The sequence below is a fragment of the Microcebus murinus genome, chromosome 12, assembly GCF_040939455.1.
Source record: "Microcebus murinus isolate Inina chromosome 12, M.murinus_Inina_mat1.0, whole genome shotgun sequence".
Lineage (NCBI taxonomy): Eukaryota > Metazoa > Chordata > Mammalia > Primates > Cheirogaleidae > Microcebus > Microcebus murinus.
Genome location: NC_134115.1, coordinates 29,234,611 through 29,257,176, shown reverse-complemented (window position 1 = coordinate 29,257,176; position 22,566 = coordinate 29,234,611). Strand labels below are relative to the sequence as shown.

The window sequence follows — 22,566 nt, the reverse complement described above, 5'->3', positions numbered from 1 at the left end:
AACTTCAGTATGGAATATTGAGGGCAGGTAGTTATTTGAAGACCCTTATTATTCCTAAAAAGAAGGCTCTTAAAGGTGTGCAGTGTTCTTTGTATAGTATATGAATCCTTTACTTGATTCACTACTGTCCACCAAAATTTTAAAGATTTTGCCTTTGTATTTTAAAAAGTTTTAAATGTGAAATGCTCTTCATCTCTCCCCCTTTTGTAAGCCTCTCAGATTTCATGTCTTTCGCCCATTTCCCGAAAATCTCTTTTCCAGATTTCTCAATGTATCTTGCCTTCCATCCTTTGACTTTGATAAATTCTTAGCTCCGAGCAACCAAGCTAATGTTCAGAAACATTTCTGGATGAAATATATTCCCAAGCTCTGCTACTCCTGATTATAAATTGACTATATATTTTAGCTTTTAAAAGTTGTTCTTCTGCCCTCTTGGGAGTAGGAGGTTTGTGTCTTGCAGCTTTATTATATTTTAACTCTTCCTTTTTCCTTTTCCTTTAATAGCTAGCTGGCAAGCAATTCAGTCATAAAGTACATGAACTGGTCTGACCCACATATTCAGGCCATGGAACTGACATGATGTTCCCTTTTCTTGCAGGAGAATATGCCCTTTTTCCTGGTATATCTTTTTTATCTGACTTTCTAACTCATCCAAACCTTGAAATATAAACAGGGAGGTTGTCATCCAAGGTGATGGTGTAGTTGGGGAAAAGTAGGGTGAAGATTCAAGAGCTCAGAAGTGACACCTTACATCTTATAAAATCTGTGCATCTGGCCAAAGGCAACAATATGCTATTATTATTATTATTATTATTATTTTAGACACAGATAGAAAACCAAATCCCAACTCATTTACCCAAGACTCTGTGTAAATTCAGTTGAGCACAAGACCAACATAGAGATGATTCACTTGCCAGTCTGTTATTACCGCAGATCAGTTTCAGGCAGCATTCTCAATCAGCATCAATATGCACTGCAGCTTTTGACTAAATTCTGACCTACAGGAGCTCCTTCATGATGCAAGAGTTATAGGAAAAAATGTGACCATGACATCTTGGAGTTTGCTAAGTGTGCCCTGCCCAAGAATTTAGTAAAGTGAGTTGTCAATAATATTATCGGTATGAGTCTATGATTAATATCTCTAACAGGATATTTAACATAGCAATGTTGGGAAAGTTATAAAATCGAGAAATCAGATTCCGTGGTAGCAAATAATGCTGATAAATAAGAGAAGATGCAGGAAACTTAAAGGACCAGAAAAAAAAAAAACACAGATAAATTTTTTTAATGTGAGTTAGTATAGGTGTCTTTTTAATAATCTCTGATTTTCAAAGGAATATAAGCGATAGAGGGAGAGGTATGCAACCTCTCTAAAAAAGCAACAAAAAACCCCCGGCACAGCACCTAGAACTTTAGCCCTCAATAAACATGGTGTTGATATGTACAGCAAGAAGAAGGGATCTCTTAGAGAAAGTATTACTTTACTAACAAATAAAAGCTCAACTGAATTATTCAAGTTAATTCTTCTCCATTAAGCAGACTGATCTTCAAACAGGAGAAGGTGTTAATGGCAGAGTTAGGAAAGCTGATAGTAAGAGTCACATTTGCTATTTCAAAAGTGTTTATCTCTAGGCCCAGATAAACCATTTCCCAGATTAAAGAACTTGAAGCTAGGGAAACCACTAAATGTGAGCTTTGAACATGTTTGAGAATGAGAAAATTGCCAAAAAGCAAGAAATAAACAATTAATGGTCCTATTATCAAAAATGAGGAAAAGGTACATTCTAGAAACCAGAATATAAGTGAGACATTGTTCCCTGGCATAATTTGAGCATTATAATTAAATATATGGCTTGTACACATAGAAAAGAAACGTCTTTTTGCAAACCTGGAAAAATTTATAAGGATGTAATTTATGTCAAACTAACCACATTTCCTATTCTGAAAGAATCATTAAGTTATTCATAGAGAAGGAGAATGTTCAAATTTAATGAATCTTGATTTGAAAGCATCCGGAAGAATCTGCAGTATCCTTTCAGAACAGGTGGAATAGTATTGACTAAATATTGTGTGTAAGCCGGGCGCGGTGGCTCATGCCTGTAATCCTAGCACTCTGGGAGGCTGAGGTGGGCGGATTGCTCAAGGTCAGGAGTTCGAAACCAGCCTGAGCAAGAGCCAGACCCCGTCTCTACTATAAATAGAAAGAAATTAATTGGCCAACTAATATATATATAAAGTTAGCCGGGCATGGTGGTGCATGCCTGTAGTCCCAGCTACTTGGGAGGCTGAGGCAGGAGGATCACTTGAGCCCAGGAGTTTGAGGTTGCTGTGAGCTAGGCTGACGCCATGGCACTCACTCTAGCCTGGGCAACAAGCGAGACTCTGTCTCAAAAAAAAAAAAAAAAATATTGTGTGTAGTGTGCTTATACCTGATTGGACTAATGGTCTCAAAGACTGACAGTTTTTCTTCCTATTCACTTAGTGTCTACACACGACGCATGTGTTGCCCTGTGTAGCTTAACATTTTCACCCAGACTTTAATGAAAGCATGAAAACTGTGCTTTGCAAATGCACAAATGGCAAACTGGAAATGATAGCAAACAGACTAGATAAATGTCATCAAGGCCATCATGCATTTCATGAACTATGTCCCTTTACAAATAACTTAAATTTCTTTCCCAGTCCTGAGGCCCTGACTGCAGGGTATGCACCTGTTTAAGAAGCTTTAATGACTCATTGCATTTTTGCCTGTAACTGAAGCCAATCCATGCATCCCAGGTTAGGGATCCACTGATCTACTGCCCTAGGAATGAGAAAGATAACAAAGGAGTTTATAAGCAACTTACAGTTGGGTGGGGGAGGCAAGACATGAATGCAATTTTAGAACACTGTGGACTATAATGAGGTTTGTTCAAAAGAGGAGAAACCAATATCAGTTAGAGTTAAGCAGCAGGCTTGGGCTTTCTGTATTAAACCCCAGATTTACTGGGCAGCTGCCAGAAACACTCATCATCATGAGTGCTATGATTTCCACGTGCTTTTAGGGAGCACTCAGTGTTCATGGAACAATTTTATACTCTCTCCGTCTCAATTATTCTCATGTGATTGTTTAGGCTGACTGCTTTTTGTTCTTGCAGTTGACCATTTCCCTAATCCATTATCAGTTCTTGGCAAGCCTGGGAAGAAATAGCTAAAATTGGTCCTTGAGGTTAATGTCTTCAGCTAATGGCTAAAATAGGAAGTTTGATTTTTAGCTGCTTAAAACAAACATGCTGCCCATTAGGACAGGCATTAAAGGCTGCCTGACTGTATTTACACAGTGTAGTATTTCCATTCTCAGTTAATTTATTGAGTGTCTTCCATGAGAGTTATAAATGCAGAAGCCTTCCGGGACTGGGCAGGTAAAAAAAAGCGAAATAACCAGGGAGTCATGGTGACCAGGAGATACACGCCTCCTTTAAGGGGGACGCTGACACTCAGTTCCAAACGACAGAGCTACGCAGGAAGGCTCACCCAGGGTTGCTAGATATTCTGATTGTTTTTATGGAACCAGAAATAAGAATTTTGATATGAAATCCAATTTTTAAATATCAGCAACTAACTCAGAAGTTTTTAAAAATACACTGTGGACAAAACAACACACCTATGAACCATATCTGGCCCACAGGTAGTAGCCACTTTGCAACCTTTGACCCCCCCTCTCTCTCCCCCCCCCCCTTTTTGGTGTAGAAAAGTGAGATAGCAAAGAGGAAGATGCAGAAGAAATGCATGTAGCAGCTTGTCTGTGCTTCCCATGACCTCACAATTTATCTGGGAGAAAAATATGTGAAAAAATTAAATAATGACCCCAATCGGTATTGAGTAAGTGCCAAGACAAGTGATATTTCATTTCATCATCTTGCAAGTCTTGACGAGCTCGAGACTCATTACAGTCTTCTGGGAAAAGGGCCCTTTCCCAGGCTTGTTAGATAGCAGAGCATTTTGCTGGGATAAAAATTTCATAGATGCCTCATTGCTTTTTGCCATGACAGAAAATCCCACTTTCTTAGTGACTGTGCCTTCAGATCTACCTTCTCATTTGTCTCGATGCTGGGAAGTCCGAAGATCACAAGCACAGAACCGGGGTGAGCATGATTGCTGGAGGTACAAGACAGGCTGGCCTGAGCAAAGCTAGGTGTCAGTGTTTGGGGAAAGTAGCAGGCAACTTTGGAAGTGTGGGCTGGCTCTAAAAGACAGCTAGCCTGGGGTGCTGGTTTGAGGAGTTTGAGTTTTATGTTCCAGGTCAGTGTTATCCAGTGGCACTTCCTACAAGGATGGAAATGTTCTGTAATCTGCGCTCGTGCTGTAGCCACAAGCTATGTGTGGCTGTTGGGCATTTGAAATGTAGCCGGTGTGTCCCAGGACCTGAATTTTTCATCTTAATGTGTGTCAAATTTAAATTTCAATGAGCACACGTGGCCGATGGCTACCATGTTGGACAGTAGTTGTAGGCAGTGAGGTGCCATGACATTAGGGTAGTGACAGGATGCAATGACTGTGCAAACCTAGTGGCAGAACGCATGCCACATGGGGTCAGGGGAGATGATGCAAGGAGGCTTTTGTGTTAGTTGAGCAACAAAGTTGGGTGCATAGTTGCATAGGAAAAGTGGGGAATATTTTTGAAAAGAAAATCACGGTGAAGACTGACCTGAAATTTTCCAATCAGACTGACTACCAGCATATTTCTGCCAGCAATGGAACTAGAGAAGTCTGGGAAAGAGCATTGTGTTGTTTTTGGGTTTTGGTGGTTTATTTAACAATGTGAGAGACACAGAAGGAAACAGGAACCAGGGCATGAGCTGACCTGGAGGAGGATTGTTTAAACTCCAGTGAAATACTGATGTCAGAGTTCCAAGTGCTCTCTGTTTTATATGTGAAGAAATAGCCCAGCCCACCCCCTACCCTTCCAAAACGAACAGAAGTCATGGTGGTTCCAATACAGATGCCAGGTCACCTAGCAGTTCTTCGTCAGGGAGATGGCTAGAATCTCCAGCCAAATGCTGTCCTCCTCTTGTGATTTGTCCATTGGAATAGACCAGAGTTTCCCAACCACCTGGGCAGGGACGGGCGTGGAAATGTTCACAGCCATTCTCCTTCTCCCTGTCTTCCCCTGCACTCTAAGGCTGTCATTCCAGGCTCTCACCCTTCCCTCTTCTGCTTCTTTCTCCTTCCTGAGCCTGCCCATAACAAGCCTCCACTGGCAGAGTCAGGTTTTGATGACCGCAGGCTGCTGTGGGGGCAGAGGTCACCTGCCTGTGCCGCCAACAGCCTGACCGCAGTGTGCTGTGTCTCTATCGCATTTCCGCCATGGCAGGCACACGTGCTGACAGCACTCAGAAGGCTCCAGTAGGAAACCAGCCAACCAGACTAGGATACCCATGGGGTCCTTGGCCCAAGTGCCCCAGTTTTTCCCCATTTTGTTTTGTTTTATTTTTTAAGACCTTGGTTGTCACTTCATTCCAGTGTCTGAGACAGTTTTTTTTTTTTTTTTTTTGTCAGTGGAAGCAGGCAGCGATGAGGGATGAAGGAATTATACCTGGCCCTGACCACATTACAAGGAAAAAGGCCTTTTATTGCTTTTTAAACATGAGTAAGGTAATGGCTCAGAGACACTTTGATGTAAAAGGAAGCATTTATTTAAATACAAGCTCTTTTATAAAATGTCTCTGGGAAGACACAGGTAACCAGTAATATTGGCTGCCTCTAGGGAGAATTGGGTAGTGAGATCTTGAGTTGGGGGATGTTTCTCTGCATATGCCTTTTCATGCATATTTAATTTTGAACCATGTGAACGTATAACCTATTCAAAAATTGAATAAATAACATTTCAGAATTTGGGAGGGAAGTAGGGGCAGCATGTGTTCTATGCCCTGACCACTATTCTTTTCCTTCAGATTCTAGGAAGCCACCACTTCCGTAAAACAAGCAAACTTGTTTATGCTGAGCAGCAATTGTCATGAATAGCAATTGTCACCATGATAATGAATGACCCTTTGGCATTCTAAGTGTTCTTCCTGATTCACTTTAATCCAAACAACCCAAACCCAATGTTTCTCAACCAGGGAACATTTGGCAATGTGTAAGACATTTTTGGTTGTCACAATGTGTGGGCTGGTGATATTGGTTCCTAGGATGATATATCTTTATTTTTTTTAAGAGATAGGGTCTCACTCTATTGCCCATGCTAGAGTGCAGTGGCACCATCATAGCTCACTGCACCATCAAACTCCTGGGCTTAAGTGATCTTCCTGCCTCAGACTCTTGAGTAGCTGGGACTACAGGCGCACACCACCACATCCAGCTAATTTTGTTTTTTTTAATATTTTGTAGAGACAAGGTCTTGCTGTGTTACTCAGGCTAGTCTTGAACTCCTGGGCTCAAACAATCCTCCCAACATTAGCCTCCCAAAGTGCTGGGAGGCCAGGTGTGAACTGCTATGCCTGGTTGGGATGCTGCATTTTATAATACACAGGACAAATCCCCAAAGCAAAGAATGATCTAAATGTTGTTAGAGCAAAGGCTGGAAAACCTTGCCCAAAGGAAACTGCCTTTTTAAGAGAAAGGTGGATGTGAGTCCAGCTCTTCCGGATACTAGTTTATAGGCATTTTTCCTAATTGGTCTGAATCTTAAAATGTTTCTTGTTGATAAAATGTAATTAATACTTAACCTATCTGGCTCATAGTACTGTGAGGATCAAACAATTTAACAGATGTGAGCAAATCGAGAATACTAATGAGTGAAGTCACTGTTTTGATTAGCAAGAGCACACTGTCAGCCTCTGATTTCCAGATAGTTCTGTGAGGAGGGAGCTCTGGGCTACTGGCAAGAAGGGTTACTTAGCCTCCTGCTGTTGCTGCAGTCAGGTTTGGGGCATGGGAGGTGGGCTGTGAGTGCTGGGGCAGGATGCTGGGTCCTTCCCAATGACAGTGGCATTGAAAATCAGAGAAAAAGATGTGGTCCTACTGGTAGACTGCTGCTGTGTTATAAAAATTAAGTGGCAGGGAAGTGAGCTGCATCATTTAGACAGGGGACATTTTTAAATAATTCCATTAGATTCAGAAGCATAGTAATCATATACCATCACCACGCACCCCCTGTGCAGATCAGCCCTCCAAACTCCTCAGCTTCTGCATAGTGTCACCTGTGCTTGTCTTCCTCCTTGCTAAGTACTAAAGCAAGTGATCTCAAATCTGCCTTTATGACTCTTAAGCAAGACATTACTGATAGTTAAGTAAAGACAGTTGACAGCTTCAGATTAAAACCACTGAGCGAGCCAGCTCTCTTATCAGTCTGTTGTTGTTCTGAATGGTTAATTTTTCTTTTTTTTGGCATATTATGGGGGTACAGATTTTAAGGTTTCAATAAATGCCCATTCCCCTACTCCCCCCACAAGTTTGAGTCTCCAGCATGACCATCCCCCAGATGGTGCACATCTCACTCATTATGTATGTATATGAATGGTTCATTTTTAAGTGACCTCTTTCACCATTCCCTTTGGAGGGGGCATCTGTATGTGAAGCTACCAAGGTTTGCTATACTTCTGCCTTCTGATTAAGTGTGGGCACTCCATCTTTCGGTTCCTAATTCCAATAAATGTCACTTTGGTGTCCCTAAAACACTAACTATAGGGAGATAATATTCTAAACCCAAACCTGATTGCATGGCTTCCTTCAGGGGCAACAACCACCCAGTGTTGTTGAGTTTGGAGCATGTGGCAGGCCAGGAGGCCAGGGCGTTCAGTGTTTCTGCAGCTAGTTGGGCCTCCTGAGCTGTGGTTCCTACTCTCAGGATACAACAATGATTTTGTTTTCTAATTAAAAGGCTTAACATAAGCAAGCAATCTGCATGCCTCCCTGCACAGCTTGGCCAACAGAGTTCTGGTCCAGCCAGCAGGCACCTTGTCCACCTTTACCACTGCCTCCCCATCCTTTGCCTGAGCACTTAACAAAGATTGTAAAAGGTGGCTCTTAACAAGTTGCATAAGAACATAAATTTTTTTTTTATTTTGGCATATTATGGGGGTAAAGATTTTAAGGTTTCAATAAATGCCCTTTCCCCCCTCCCCCCACAAGTCTGAGTTTCCAGCATGACCATCCCCCAGATGGTGCACATCTCACTCATTATGTATGTATATACCTGCCCCCTTCCCCCCTCCCACCTGCCCAATACCCTATTACTGTAGTACCTATGTGTCCACTTAGGTGCTACTCAGTTAATACCAGTTTGCTGGTGAGTATATGTGGTGCTTGTTTTTCCATTCTTGGGATACTTCACTTAGTAGTACGGGTTCCAGCTCTAACCAGGAAAATATAAGATGTGCTATATCACCATTGTTTCTTAGAGCTGAATAGTACTCCATAGTATACATATACCACATTTTATTAATCCATTCTTGGGTTGATGGGCACTTGGGCTGTTTCCACAGCCTTGCAATTATGAATTGTGCTGCTATAAACATTCGAATGCAGGTGTCTTTTTTGTAGAGTGTCATTGGATCTTTTGGGTAGATGCCCAGCAATGGGATTGCTGGATCAAATGGTAGATTCACTTGTATCGCTTTAAGGTATCTCCATATTGCTTTCCACAGAGGTTGAACTAATTTGCAGTCCCACCAGCAGTGTAGGAGTGTTCCTCTCTCTCCGCATCCATGCCAGCATTTGTTATTTGGAGACTTTTTGATAAAGGCCATTCTCACTGGAGTTAAGTGATATCTCATTGTAGTTTTGATTTGCATTTCCCTGATGATTAGAGATGATGAGCATTTTTTCATATGTTTGTTGGCCATTCTTCTGTCTTATTTAGAAAAAGAACATAAGAATTTTAAATTCTGAAATTTTCTATTCTGGATTTGGGAAAAGAAGACCAGCAGTGTAAATTAGGTTTTAGTCTTAAATCTACTTAACACTCACAGGGAATATACAATGTGCTTATTCAATATGTTTGCTGTTTATGGAGTTAGAGTCATTGGCTGTTGGAAGAAACTTATTTATCAAATTCATTAAGTTTATTCTAGCCAGAAACCTATTCGGCGAATTATAGAATAATTATCACCAATCAGAAGCAATTTTGAAAGCTATGCAAATAATAAGAGCTAACATTAATCAAGTGCTTGATGTATATCAGCTACCATTCTAAGCACATTAGAATTATCAATTCATTTCATCGTCTTAACAACCCTAGGAGGTGATATCATCGTTCCCGTTTTACAGGTGGGAAAACTGAGGTACAGAGAGGTTAAGTAACCTTCTCCAGGGCACAGAGCAAGTAAGTGGTAGGATAAGTCTGGGATTTTAACCCCAATTGTCTCTCTCCAGACTCCGTCTACTGCAGTGTTGTCTGAGCAACCAAGCCATTTTAGAATGAGAAAAAAAATTAATAGAATTGAACAATTTAAAAACATATTTTCCTTAGTGCAATGGTTCAAAATCCAACCTTATTCGTCCAAAATGTGTCTCACATCTGAATGCAGAATCTGAACTGTAGCCTCAAGAATACCTTTATCTAGAAAGTACATAGTAATTTCAAAATGAAAAACAAATAGATCCCTTGGGCACTGTGCAGAACACTGGAAATAAGAAGATGACTAAAGCAATCATTTCAAAAATTATTCTTGAGTGCAGAACTCAAAATTGACGGTAAGGGATGAGATCTGCTTGGCAGGGGTGACATATTTTGAATTGTCAAATTAGGAGAACACATTTTAAAACCTACCTGTCAGACAGTTCTGTAGACTGTCACGGAAGGTGTAATAACTCACTAATAATCTGCTCAATAGCAAAACACAATCTGGTAAAGAAAGCATTGGGTAGGAAGGTGACTATTTTGAAAGTTATTTTTCCCTGCGGGAATCAAGTTGTCCCCAATCAAACACCTGTATTTTCTGGAAAGTTCAGTCCACTGTCGGTCCTGTGTTGCCGACTTATACCAGAGAAAGGACACTGAGGCATCTCAGTCTTCTGCAGGAAAGCTACTGCCCTTCAGATGTCATTGAGGAGGGAATGGAAAGAACGTGGTTTGTGGTCTCGGTGGGGGCTGTAAAATTAAGATTCTCCGTTTTCCTTTATCTGTTTTGCACAACCTCTGACATGCACATACACGCAGACACCCAGGGGCACAAATTGGGTTCAATAACAAGGAAAATTTTAAACTATTCACATGGTCCTGCTGTAGTTTTTTCCCAGTGGAGATGATAAGCTATTCTTTCTGTTATGCCAGTGATTTCCACTCATCCGAGATGTGCTGCCGTCTGCTTTACATCGTGGATCAGGGAGCATTTATTTGGTTATTGAGCACCGAGCTAAACTATGGGCTGTCTGGGGAACATTCTAATTCTCCGGAGCACAGCTGTCATATTGTGACCTTTTGTTGTTTTTTTATGGGCATGGGTAGTGCCCGGAATCTAAGACACGCGTTTATATGTCCTTGTACTCATTCATTTCTTCAGTTGACGAATATTTATTTAGCTTGGCACTGTGCTAGGCCTTGAGGGTAGAAGAGAGGCCAGTACGTACATAGTCCCTGCCCTAATAATGCTCTCATTGTTGAGATACAGACAAACCAGAAAAGGCAAATGTAATCAAATAATGGCCAACTTGAAAAGTGCTGTGATGAAAATGAAGACAGGCAGAGGTGCTGCCTTTAAGATCAGGTATTCAGGAGACCCTCTCCGCTGGGATCATCAGTGTGAGGAGGCAGCCAAGAGAAGAGTGGAAGAAAGAGTGAGAAGGCCTTTGCCAAGCTCTGGAGGCAGGGCGGAGGGCTCTGAGCCAGGAAGAGTGGGCAGATAGACTCAGAGCCGTGATTCCCACCTGGGGCTGGCTCTGTCCCCCAGGACACATGAAGCAATGCTGTCACAACTGCGGGGAGGGGTGCTGCTACTGGCATCTGGTGGGAGGCCAGGGACCCTGCTGCACAGCCCACAAGGCACAAGACAGCCCCCACAACAAGGACTCATTGGCCCCAAGTGTCAGTGCTGCCAAGTTGAGAAACTCTGGGTTAGAAAAGGAGGCAGCATCCTAGGCTGTGGACTTAGGAGGAGAAAGAAGAAAACAAGTTCAAGATCCATTTCAGAGTCGATACTGACTGGATGGGGCCGTGGTTGGATGTGGGGCTGAGGTGTGGTAGAGAAGATTGATGATCTAGGATTCTAGCATGAGAACCCACATGGATGGCGCGGCCATTTGTGGTGATGGAGAGGGATGGGGAGGGAAAGTCAAGTCTCCCAATTTGGACGTATTGGTTTGGGAAAGTCAGTCAGCCATTGAAGGGGTAAATGAAGTAGGTGCTCAGAAGTGTGGATTCAGAGCTCAAGGGGGAGAGGTCTGGGGTTCAGTTTCAACGTGTCGAGCTGCAGATCCACAGGAATTGGTGGGATGGATGGAGAAGGGAGGCCCCCGTGTTAGGGTGGGGACTCACGGGGAGCTCACAGTGCGGGTTGAGAAAGAGTTCTCACACAAAGATTAGGATATAAAGACGTAAAATGTTTAGTTTGCTTTCTCAGAAAGAAAGAGATGGGGGCCTGGGAGAGAGAGTAGGAGAGAAAAGGAGGGAGTGGCCACAGCTCATGAAGGAAGGAATGGAAGTGCCTGGTAGCTGAGGAGAAGTGGCTTTGTGTTTTTAAACAGTAAAAATGGCTGTTTTTCTTTGCTGTAGACTGATAACAGAAGCGGCTGTGGAGCGGCTGTGTTTGCTTTTTCATTTTCTTTCTCTTTTCTCTGCGAGGCTGACTTTATCAGAGTCCTTGGAACCTGGGTCTGCTGAGAGCTGGGGGGAGTTTGCACCCCTGTTGTCCACTCAGGCTCTCAAAACCTGTGAAAATGAAACTCTCAAATAAAACAATTTTAATCTTACAGACAATGAGTCAAGTCACAGGTGGTTGATCAAACAAAAGGGCAGTTGTTTTATGAGTTTTTCTCTTCAAAGGGGCAATTATGTGTTGAGTGTCTTTCTCTGCTAGCTAGTTTAGCAAGGCCACCTCCACCCGGGGGTGGGGAACATCCATATTTTGATTTTACCCCTAAGACCTCTTTCCACAGAGTTATATTGCTAAAGCAAACAAAGCTGGCCAAGTCATTGCCTCATCATCTTCCACTGGCTTCTGTCACCCACAGGGAACAGTCCAGACCCAGTGCACAGCGTCTAAGTCTTCCACAGCCTGTCCCCAGTGTCAGCGTCTTGGTCCATCTGCTGCCATCATCTTGGACACACACCTAACTCTGGCCACCCTGAATGCCTCACCGTCTTCCCATTCTCTTTTCTACCCCAATTCCCTTCTGCACAACCTGATTGCTCTGTGATGTCTTCATTCCAGAAAGAGCTCTGCCATGGCCCACCTTCCCAGGCAGTGACTGTCAGTCACCCTTCCCAGGCCTCCTCAGCACCCTGCACTTACCTCTGTTACATCACAGGTGACTTTGTTTTGTAATAATCTCTGGCAGGTGTGTCCTGCCCACTGCACCGTGAGCGGCTGGAGAGCAGGGGCCTTGCCCAATCACCTTGTCATCCAGAGGGTCCCACACGGTGCCTGGCACACAGCGTTCAAGAGATGAATCACTTTTTCCTTCTTAACTCTAAAATTTTTATAGACTTTCCAAAGAGATATGTTCTTGAGCCTACAGTTCCAGTTCTGCACCTAGAGGTGAGACATGTGGGAGCAATGGGGGTAGAAGAAGAGGGGTAGCGTTTGTACTTTGGATATTTGGATCCCAGAAAGCACCCTTTGAAAGAGGTCAGTCCCGTTCCCTTGGCTTTTTCTGTTTCAAAGGTGGCAGTGGTTATCTATGTCATGGGTTATTGTATGGGCATTGGAAAGGTGGCTCTTAAAGACATGGCATCGTTAGTCCCCTTGTCTAGACGCTACAGATGGCTTACGATCAGCCATTGCTGAAAGAACATCAGAATGAATTTTAAAAGGCAGTCCTTTCCCCAGCCCTGTCACTTAAAGGTTCTATTCTTTCCAGACGTTGGCCCGATTAAAGGCTGCCCCTAGATACATGACAGTAACTGTCAGAGACATCGGGCTTTGGGATTGGCTGGCAGCCGGTTGCTCTAGCTCAGCAGCACAGCAAACACCCTTTTCCTGGTAACACGAAAGAACCAGGATCCATGATCGTTCAGGTTTGCTGTATCAAAGAGGGTGAGAGGGACAATAACCTAGCAGGTTTAAAGGCAACTGTCTCCCTCACAAAATTGTAGAAGAGTATAGACTTTAAAGGTACACTCGGGACCCAAAGGCAGGCAGTGATGAGCGCACACAGGACACGGGCCCTTACACCCTTTCTTCCTTCCTCCCCAGCAGTGGCCTGAGAGGGGCATCTGTGGCCATCAGGCTGGCTGTGCCACTGATGAGCTCAACCTCGAGTAAGACGCTGAATGTCTGAACGTAGTGATACTATGGTGTGACTTGAGTATTAAATCTGATGTTGTATGAGAAGGCACTAGGAAGATGGTAATTGGCTACACAAATATTTTTTTTATTTCAGCATATTATGGGGGTACAAGTGTTAAGGTTACATATATTGCCCATCCCCCCATCCCCCCTAGAGTTAGAGCTTCAAGCGCGCCCATCCCCCAAATGTTGCACATCTTACTCGTTGAGTTTGTTTATACCTATCCCCTCCTCCCCTCTCCCACCTGCCTGATACCCGATAAATGTTATTCCTATATGTCCACTTAGGTATTGATCTGTTAATACCAATTTGCTGATGAGTACATGTGGTGCTTGTTTTTCCATTCTTGAGATGCTTCACTTAGTAGAATGGGTTCCAGCTCTATCCAGGAATATATAAGAGGTGCTATATCGCCATTGTTTCTTAAAGCCGAATAGTGCTCCATGGTATACATATACCACATTTTATTAATCTACTCATGAATTGATGGGCACTTGGGTTGTTTCCACAGCTTTGCAGTTGTGAATTGTGGCTACACAAATATTAAATTGCTATTATTGTTGCTGGATCCTCCCCCCCCAACACACACACACATACACACACACACACACACACACACACACACACAAGGGAATTCAAGCCCAAGAGAATAGGGACTTGGCAGACCGGGTAGAACTCAATGCTTACTGAGAGGACCAGTATTACTACCACCGTCTCCATACTAGGATACTGCTCAAAGTTTGGAATTGCAAATGGCTTGGGACCCTGTTCTCCCTCCAAGGCAGTTTCTAGTATTGAGTATTCCAGGTGACATGTTTTTTTCAAAAGGAAGTGAAATTCTATGGGAAAAGGAAATCTAACTTTTATGCATTGAAGACCCTTTAAAAAAAAAAAAAATCTCATGCCTAAAAAGAGAAAATACTAGGCCGGGCGCTGTGGCTCACGCCTGTAATCCTAGCTCTTGGGAGGCCGAGGCGGGCGGATTGCTCAAGGTCAGGAGTTCAAAACCAGCCTGAGCAAGAGCGAGACCCCGTCTCTACTATAAATAGAAAGAAATTAATTGGCCAACAGATATATATAAAAAATTAGCCGGGCATGGTGGCGCATGCCTGTAGTCCCAGCTACCCGAGAGGCTGAGGCAGAAGGATCACTGGAGCCCAGGAGTTTGAGGTTGCTGTGAGCTAGGCTGACGCCATGGCACTCACTCTAGCCTGGGCAACAAAAGCGAGACTCTGTCTCAAAAAAAAAAAAAAAAAAAAAAAAAAAGAGAAAATACTTTCTTAGCTTTCCATCATATTAAATAAAAGTTACAAATTTCTTATCATAGCTTTACTATCTCTTAGTGCTGATTAGTTGAAGGAAACTATATTGGGCTTCAAGAACCCCTCCTTCCTGCCTGTCTCTGCCTTTATACATTCTAGCTGCTCTTCCTGGGCCAATGGAGTTCTCCTGGGGGAGAATGGAATGTCATCTCCTCTAAGGACACAGAGTGCATTAGAATGGGGTGACAGCATGTGTCTTGAAGACAGCAAGATGGGGGAGGGTGGAAGTGGGCAGGCGGGCAGGCAGCGTCCAGCTTTGCACTGCATGCATTTTAAAGAAAATCATAGAAAAACCTTCCATTTCCTTTTGGAATTTGGGGTATGCCAACTCAAGTTGCATTGATGTTCACCTCTGTACTTTTTATTCATTCATTTATTTCTGAGCAATTTTTGCATATTGGATACTTCCATTAAAAATTATTGTTAATTTTTAAATGTGTGTCCTTTTGGATTATGGAGGCCCTGGATTGTGTTAAGTGAGTTTACAGACGGGTGGGAAGAAACTACACAGTCTGATAAAGATCCTGATTAACCTAGCCAGGGAGAGGGTGTCTTACCGGAAGCCAGGTGGCCACACAGAGCATATGCAGCGTGTCTCAGTGTGGCATCCCTTGGCCCTCAGAATTCCTAACGGGGACACATAGTGGCTGGTACACAAGGCAGAGTCTGGCCGAATCTGGGGAACCAGGCCACGCAGCCCTTTACCTCAGGCTTCCATTCCATGAAGGAAGAATGTAAACCAGCGATCTGCTCCTATAATAGGAAACTTTACAGACATCCCTGCCCTTCCTACTTACTGATCCAAATCCAGCCTCAGCAAGGTCACCTGGTCCACAAGCATTCGGAACCGAGATGGCCCAGAACAGTATCTTTGTTTTCAACTGTGCCAGCCACACAATGCCTGTTTCTCCACATGTTCTCCCTCAGTAGATAAATCTGGGCACCTGCTTGGGTTTCGCAGGGTGTGTCACAGCAGTGAACAAGGGACTTGGCCTGTGACCTCATGAAATCAAGTTAAGGGGTCTGAGTATTTTAGCACTATTAATAAATTAGCTTTCAAAATGGTTCTTCCATCTTAGACTCCCCCCAGCTGATTAGGGGATTTCCCCAAGTCCTCACTCACACTGAGCACTATTACTCCTTTAAAAAAATTTTGCCAGCTAGATAGGTGAAAATACCTTAGTTTTCATTTTAACCTGCATTCAGCTTCATTATTGTAAGTTTGACTTTTTTCAGATGATTTTTATTAATTTATATGTATTCTTTTGAGAATTATTTCCAAATACCCTTTGTTGTCTTCTTTGTAAGTGCTACTTATATATTAATGGCCTTGCATTTTTGTTGCAAATGTTTCTAGCCTTAAATCAGACTTTTCACTTTGCTTATTCCCTTTTTTTAACCTAAGCTTTTAGAAAGTCAAATTTATTAATGTTTCCCTTAAGGCTTTTGTCTTTGCTCTTATTTTTTAATTTTGTGCTTGTAATGCCTTGTTTTAATTATAATAATTTATAATGTGGGACTTCCCATGGTGTTCTTAATTTTCAAAATTTTATGGTGGTTATGTTTACATTTATTCCTCTAATTGAACTTTAGAGTTATAAGGTCATTACCTGTAAAAATATTTCTATTATGATTTTTGTTTAAGTCGTATTAAATTTATTAATAGATTTAGGAAGAAATAGCATCCTTAAACTATTACATCTTCCCTTCTAAGGATGAAATGTCCATATGTTTATTATCTTTCATGTTCCTCAGTAGATTTTTATTTGCTTTGTAGATTTTGTATCTATTTTTAGTTAAATATATTCCTGTGTAACTTACGTGGAGTTTTTTGTTGTTGTTAATGTTTTGGGAGGATTTTTTTCCCCTGATTTTGAATGGGATTTTTTTTTTTTTCATTACATTTTTTGACTGGGGATACATGTAAGACCTTGATTAATGTGAGTTTATTTTGTAAACTACCAACTTTATGTGTTTCTAAACTATTCTACAAGGTTCATGATTGATCCTTGGGTATTCTGGGTAGCAATCATATTATCTATCTATAAATTATAATTTTTCTCCTAACCAATATTTTGTAATTGGTTTGTTGTCTTACTTTATTAACTTGATCTGCTAAAACAGTACCAAAGAATCTTTGTGATATAAAGAAAGCCTTGTCTTGTTCAAGATTTTTAAGGACAAGTGGCTCTTATACTAGAATGTATCCTGTGCTCATGCAGGTTATTAATAGAGAAGTAAATAAAAATTTCTTAATCAAATACATTTGGGACATGTCACTCTAGTGCCTCCATTAGTTTACTGTTGTCTTTTAGCTTGAAAAATTTTTTTCCAGATTAAGAAAATTTCTTTCTGACTTTAGTTTTACTAAAAATTTTTTAAACTCTTAGCTGACTATTGACTTTTTCTTATATAATTGATTTAAGCTGACCATGGAAAGGCAGTCATTATAAACACAGTTAGCTTTTTGAGATACTCCAAGTGCTGGCAAATAATAAAATCATGTTTCTCTTAAAATATTATTTAATTTAGGTTTTACATCAGTCCAGATGAATGGAGTAATTGTGTTATTTACTTATAGTTTGGGGAAATTTTAAAAATTTCTTCCTATAGGCCTATTGATTGTCCCTTCCATACCAGAGTAATCTATATATAAATTAACCTAAGATTTAATACTTTTCACAACCTATTTTGTGGTGGGAAAGTTGTTGAAATCATTTTTCCTGAGAAATATTGTTTTGAGCAAGGGGAAAAAAGGACTTTTGTGGGGTTGATTTTACCTGAAATTTTGTACTAACTCTTCTCAGTTTCCCTTTTGTTGAGATTTTTAATATTATTTAATGGTTTATTTGTTCTTCTGTTTCTTCATTTGTAAACTTTGAGGTATAGATGAGCGCTAAATGCCCTTTAAGTTTCTTGGTTTCTTGGTGGTCATTGTATTGTGTTTTGATTCTATGATCATCACTTGCAGCAGTTGCTTTTATGAAGGCCTTGCAGGATGCCTGGGAGAGGGGAGAGAGAAGAAGAGTAAGAGTGGGGAGGAGGCTACATTTATTTCTCACCTGTTTTTTAGAGAACCTGAGTTGGCTTTCCTTTGGCGCAAAGGCAATAATATCTTGCATATTTTCCCACCCTTCTTTAAACCGCCTATGGATTAGAAACTCAAATGACTCTATGGATTTAAAAAGATTAATCCTTTGTGGGAAAAAGTGTGGGATTTTTCTCCCCTTTGCTATGTGGCCTAGGGAAAATGAACACGCCAGAAAATTGTCAAGGTCTGTCATGAGAATTTCAACTTTGTAGGAAAATGAACTGCAATGTGCATATAATGCGGCATCGTGCCACTGTCCCACCAGCCCTTCAAGCCTAAGAGAGTCCTGACATAACCAGCACCTAAGACGTTGAAGTATCTCACCAAAAAAAAAGGAGAAAGACCAGGGTGCTTTCTGTTGGGTCCAGCCTTCATCATGGCCAGTCCAGAGAGGTCCTGGCAAGACCATCTTCGACCCAGAAGGCCAAGCGTATACTCTCCCATGTTATAAACTTATCACCCATCCGTTTGTTCTTTCAGCAAATGGTCAAGTAGGGCTCGCTTGGTGTCATGCAGTAGGACCACAGAGATGCAAGCCAATCTCTTTCATTTTAGCCCAGTGCAAATTAGCAATGACTTTTGGGGCTTGAGGAAATGGGGGCAAGGAATGAAAACGGATGCGTCAAGTAGACAAGAGCTAAAATTATTAAAAGTATTTTTAAATTGATATGTGTTAGTTTGCCATTGCTGCTATGATAAATTACCACAAATTTAGTAGCTTAAAACAGCACAGATTTATTATGTTCTCCTTCTATAGGCAAGACATCCAATGTGCATCTTGGTGGGCTAAAATCAAAGTGTCAATACTGCCGGGTTCTTTCTTGGAGGCTCTGGAAGAGAATCTTTTTCCATTTTCTGGGGTTTGCCTTTTCCAGCTTCCGGGGGCCACTGACATTCCTTGGTTCAGAGCCCATCTTCCATCTTCAAAGCCAACAATGGCAGATTAAGTCCTTTTCACATGGTATCTCAATGTCCCTCGCTTTTGCCTCTTTTTTTCTCATGCTTAAGAACTGAGGTTGTTATATTTGGCCTGCCTAGACAATTCAGGACACTTTCCCTATCTCAAGGTCAGCTGATTAGCAACCTTAATTGCATTTGCAACCTTGTAATGTATTTTGCCTTCTAGGGAAATATGTTCACTGGTTCTAGAGATTACGACGTGAACAACTTTGGGTGCTGTTGTTCTGTCTACCCACGATATGATTTAACAGTGTCCTCCTCCTCTGTGCACCTATAGTTCTTTGCTATCCCTTTATCATATTGCTGTCACTCTGACTGGGACTCTTGGAAGACATCAACTGGGGTCCTGAGGCATAGACATTGCCTCATGTCTGTAGTTCCTTCTCCTCTTCTCTTTCCCTTCCCTCTTCTACTTCCTCCCTCCATAAAATTGATATGCTCAGTAAATGCAGCTCCAATACCTAAATCTCCCTGTTATAAACTTGTATAAATAAGAGATCATTTTACAGGGTATAAGCATGAAACGGGGCTTCTAATGCAACTCCCTGTGATGGAAAAGCAAATATGGCTCATGTCACTACTGTTAACATGAAGCAATTAATGTTTGTACAGAATTTTCAAAATGAGATTTTGAGCTCGCTGCTAGAGATAGAGTGGTCTCTTTCATTTCCTGAATTATTACGCATCCCCCCTGGTACTATTTGCCATATTATTTCTTTGGTGTTTACAGAAGCAGATCATGTTTATGAAGCATATCCAGAAGAAGGAAATGATATATGGAAAATCTCTACATGGGGTGTAGAGTCAAATGATCCCTAGATTGGAACCAAGGACTATAAATAGGCCAGTGACTTCATACGTACCGTGGGACTGGTATTTTCCATCTTTCAGCACACAGTTTGAATAAACTTGGATGGTTTTTTTTTAATAGTTCTTTGAAAATGGAACATTAGCTATCCATAGAGATTTAATCTTGGACAAAAAAAATAGGCATAAAAGTCATCACTTCTGATGACAAGCTTAGTCCTCTTTTCTTGAAAGTAATTGAACATCCTGTGAGTTTTTTGCAGTTTCTGTAGAATTGAGAATAGTGACCATCATCTGAGGTGGAAATAGCGGAAATGATTAATTTAGAAAGGAGAAGGATTGTGGGGTGGGTGGATGTGACATTTTCTGCATTGTATTCTTAGAAACTTAGACTGTTAGGAGTTGGAAGTGCCTCTGATAAAACTGTTCATTAGCATATGAGAAAACAGAGGCCCAGATACTTTAAGTCCCTGGGCCAAGAGTGTGCTAAGTGCAAAAAACCAAGCTGGCGCTCAAGTCCAAGGCTCTGCACCCTCAGACTTTCTCAGGCCACTGCATTCATCTCCAGCCCTCCGATGGTCTCACTAGGGTGACCCACTATGCACTGGCCCCAGCGATGACTTTCACGTTGGCTTCTGCTTGGGCATTTCTGGTGCTCAGATGGCTAAAATGCTGTCTATACAGATTACCCTGGAGAACTGAACTTCCATCTGCTGGAGGACACGGTAACCTCTGCATCTGTGTGTACATGTGCATGTATCTATGGAGGTGGGGAGGGTGGACAGGCATGTTTGTACACACTATGCCAGCAGCATTTGTAAGGGCCAGGATCATGACAATAGTGATAGGAAGTGCTCTTTCCTTTCCCACTTCTTCATTGTTGTTTCCACAACATAATAATATCACTTCAGTACTTGTATTTTGCACTTGGTGAAACAAAATGTGAGTTAAAACTGTAGGGTTTTAAAATTGAAATTGTTCTTGACACACATATACTGGAAGGCATCCCATTGATGCGGACAGCACATGTGCAGACAACAGGACAAGCATTGATGTGTCCCTTCACCTACAGAGAGAAGGGTGATGTGTCTCAGTGTACATTATGGAAGTTCTGCACTTAGATTAAATCGTGGTTCTCAACCAGGACCAATTTTGCACACACACACACAAACACACACATGCCCAGGGAGCATTTAACAATGTCAGCAGGCATTTTTGGTTGTCATCTCTGGGGGAAGTGGTGCCACTGGCATCTATTGAGTAAGGGCCATGGATGCTGCTGAACCTCCTACAATGCACAGGACAGCCCCCTGCCGCAAAGAAATATCTAGTCCAAAGTGTCAGTAGTGCCAAGGTTAAGAGACCCTGGCCTACAGGAATTTATGACTTATCGGATGCTTGCATTTAGAAAGCTACATAGAGGGTTGATTCATTTAGAAACAGCTTGGCTTGTGAAATAAACCTACCTGGTATAATATATGGCTTGGGGACATTTTTGGAATCTAGTTGGGTAGGGGCACAAGAGGAGCAGAGCAGCTCACTTGCCCAAGAGGAGCAGAGCAGCTCACTCTGCGAAGTGAAGTGAGCCAAAGTGGACCCAGTTCTGCCCCTGGGCTCACTCTCTCAGGCTTCTGTTCTCAGTGACCTCAATTGTAAATCAGCTTCCCACTGGTTTTCATATCTGTGGATTCTGTGGTTGAGGGTTTAGATATATTGTTTCTGTTTGGGGTCATGATATAGTTTGGATAACCAAACATAGAATTTTGAAAGATGACTAAGTTTCCTCATGATCATGCTTTCCAGGGAAAAAGAAAAAAAAAAAGAAAGTAATAAATTTTAAAATATGTATTAAAAAAATTATAAGAAATATAAAATAAATAAATAAATAAAAGATGACTAAGGACATAAAAGACTAAGGAATATCTTGCCCTGATTCCCTCTTTACACGAACAGCCCCAGTCAGGGAACCCTATACCCTGTGAGGAATCAGACCTCAGCATGGCCAAGTCTAGGCAAAGACCACCGTGGCAGCAGTAGTTGAAAAAGGAGAGGGGTCTGAGGAGAGAGGAAACGGTTAGGAGGCTGCTAGAACCTTCTCTGAGTGCAATGTTCTACTTAGGGACCAAGTCAGGTAAGATGGATTTGTATTTCCTTATTCTTTTTTGAATCTTTGAAATAAAATTTCCATACTGTTTGGGTTTTTTTTCCCCCCATTGCCAAGTGGTTACATTCCAAACAAATTAAATCATGGAATAGAGACACAAGTATTTCCAATCACGCTCAATTTATAGGGCTGATGGCAAGGTGACCCTTCCATGACAACACCCTTTGCCCATGCAAGCCCGTAAGGGCCAGCAGCTGTAGTGCCTGGCACCAGGACCGCCTGTGCCTTCGCCTGGCATTGCTGGTGGGTGTCGGTGGATGGGAGAGACCGAGACTGCTTTCACTTCCTTCAGTCTACACAGTGAGCCAGTCTGCCCCTCTTGGGAAACGTATTCCTTTACCAAGCCGGATGGTAAGAAAATACTGTGCCAGGTATGTTTATTTCACAAGCCAAGCCAACCTGTTTCTAAGCAGCCCTTCTAGTAGTCTTTTGAAGCCCAGTGTCAGATACTAGTGCTGGAAGAAAGATGAAAGGATTCTGCACAGGCACAGGTCCTATCCACATGGGCCTGAAAGAGGGGGAGCTGGAGGTGCGGTTCAGGAGACAGGGAGAGGCTGTTAGAGGCAGCACAGACTATCGGAGGTGAAGACAAGTTTGGGAATCAGCCAGGCCTTTTGTACAGCAGACTCGTGAACATGTAAGAGAGCATAGCAAAAATTTTTAGACCAATAGCTGCTTGCTTGTGTGCAATTTGAAAGTTGACTGCTGCAGGGTCCAAACAAGGGAGAGCTCCTACAGTGGAGGTTATGTATCCATAGACTCATAGATTCTTAGTGTTGAGATCTTCCTCCAAT

General features: G+C 42.0%; 1 protein-coding gene across 6 annotated transcripts in view; it reads left to right on the top strand.

Moving 5' to 3' along the window:
• PIP5K1B (phosphatidylinositol-4-phosphate 5-kinase type 1 beta) overlaps window positions 1–22,566 on the top strand; it is a 282,554-nt gene that overhangs the window by 114,206 nt on the left and 145,782 nt on the right. Inside the window, exon 1 of one of the 6 annotated variants that reach the window (XM_012736925.3) lies at window positions 8,811–12,677. The exons of 4 other annotated variants lie outside the window; for them this stretch is intronic. In XM_012736925.3, the coding sequence (XP_012592379.1) occupies window positions 12,585–12,677 (93 nt within the window). In that variant the 5' untranslated portion in view covers window positions 8,811–12,584. Of the gene's footprint in view, window positions 1–8,810; window positions 12,678–22,566 lie in introns of those variants that run through there. One more of the 6 variants, XM_012736933.3, reaches the window with a different exon arrangement.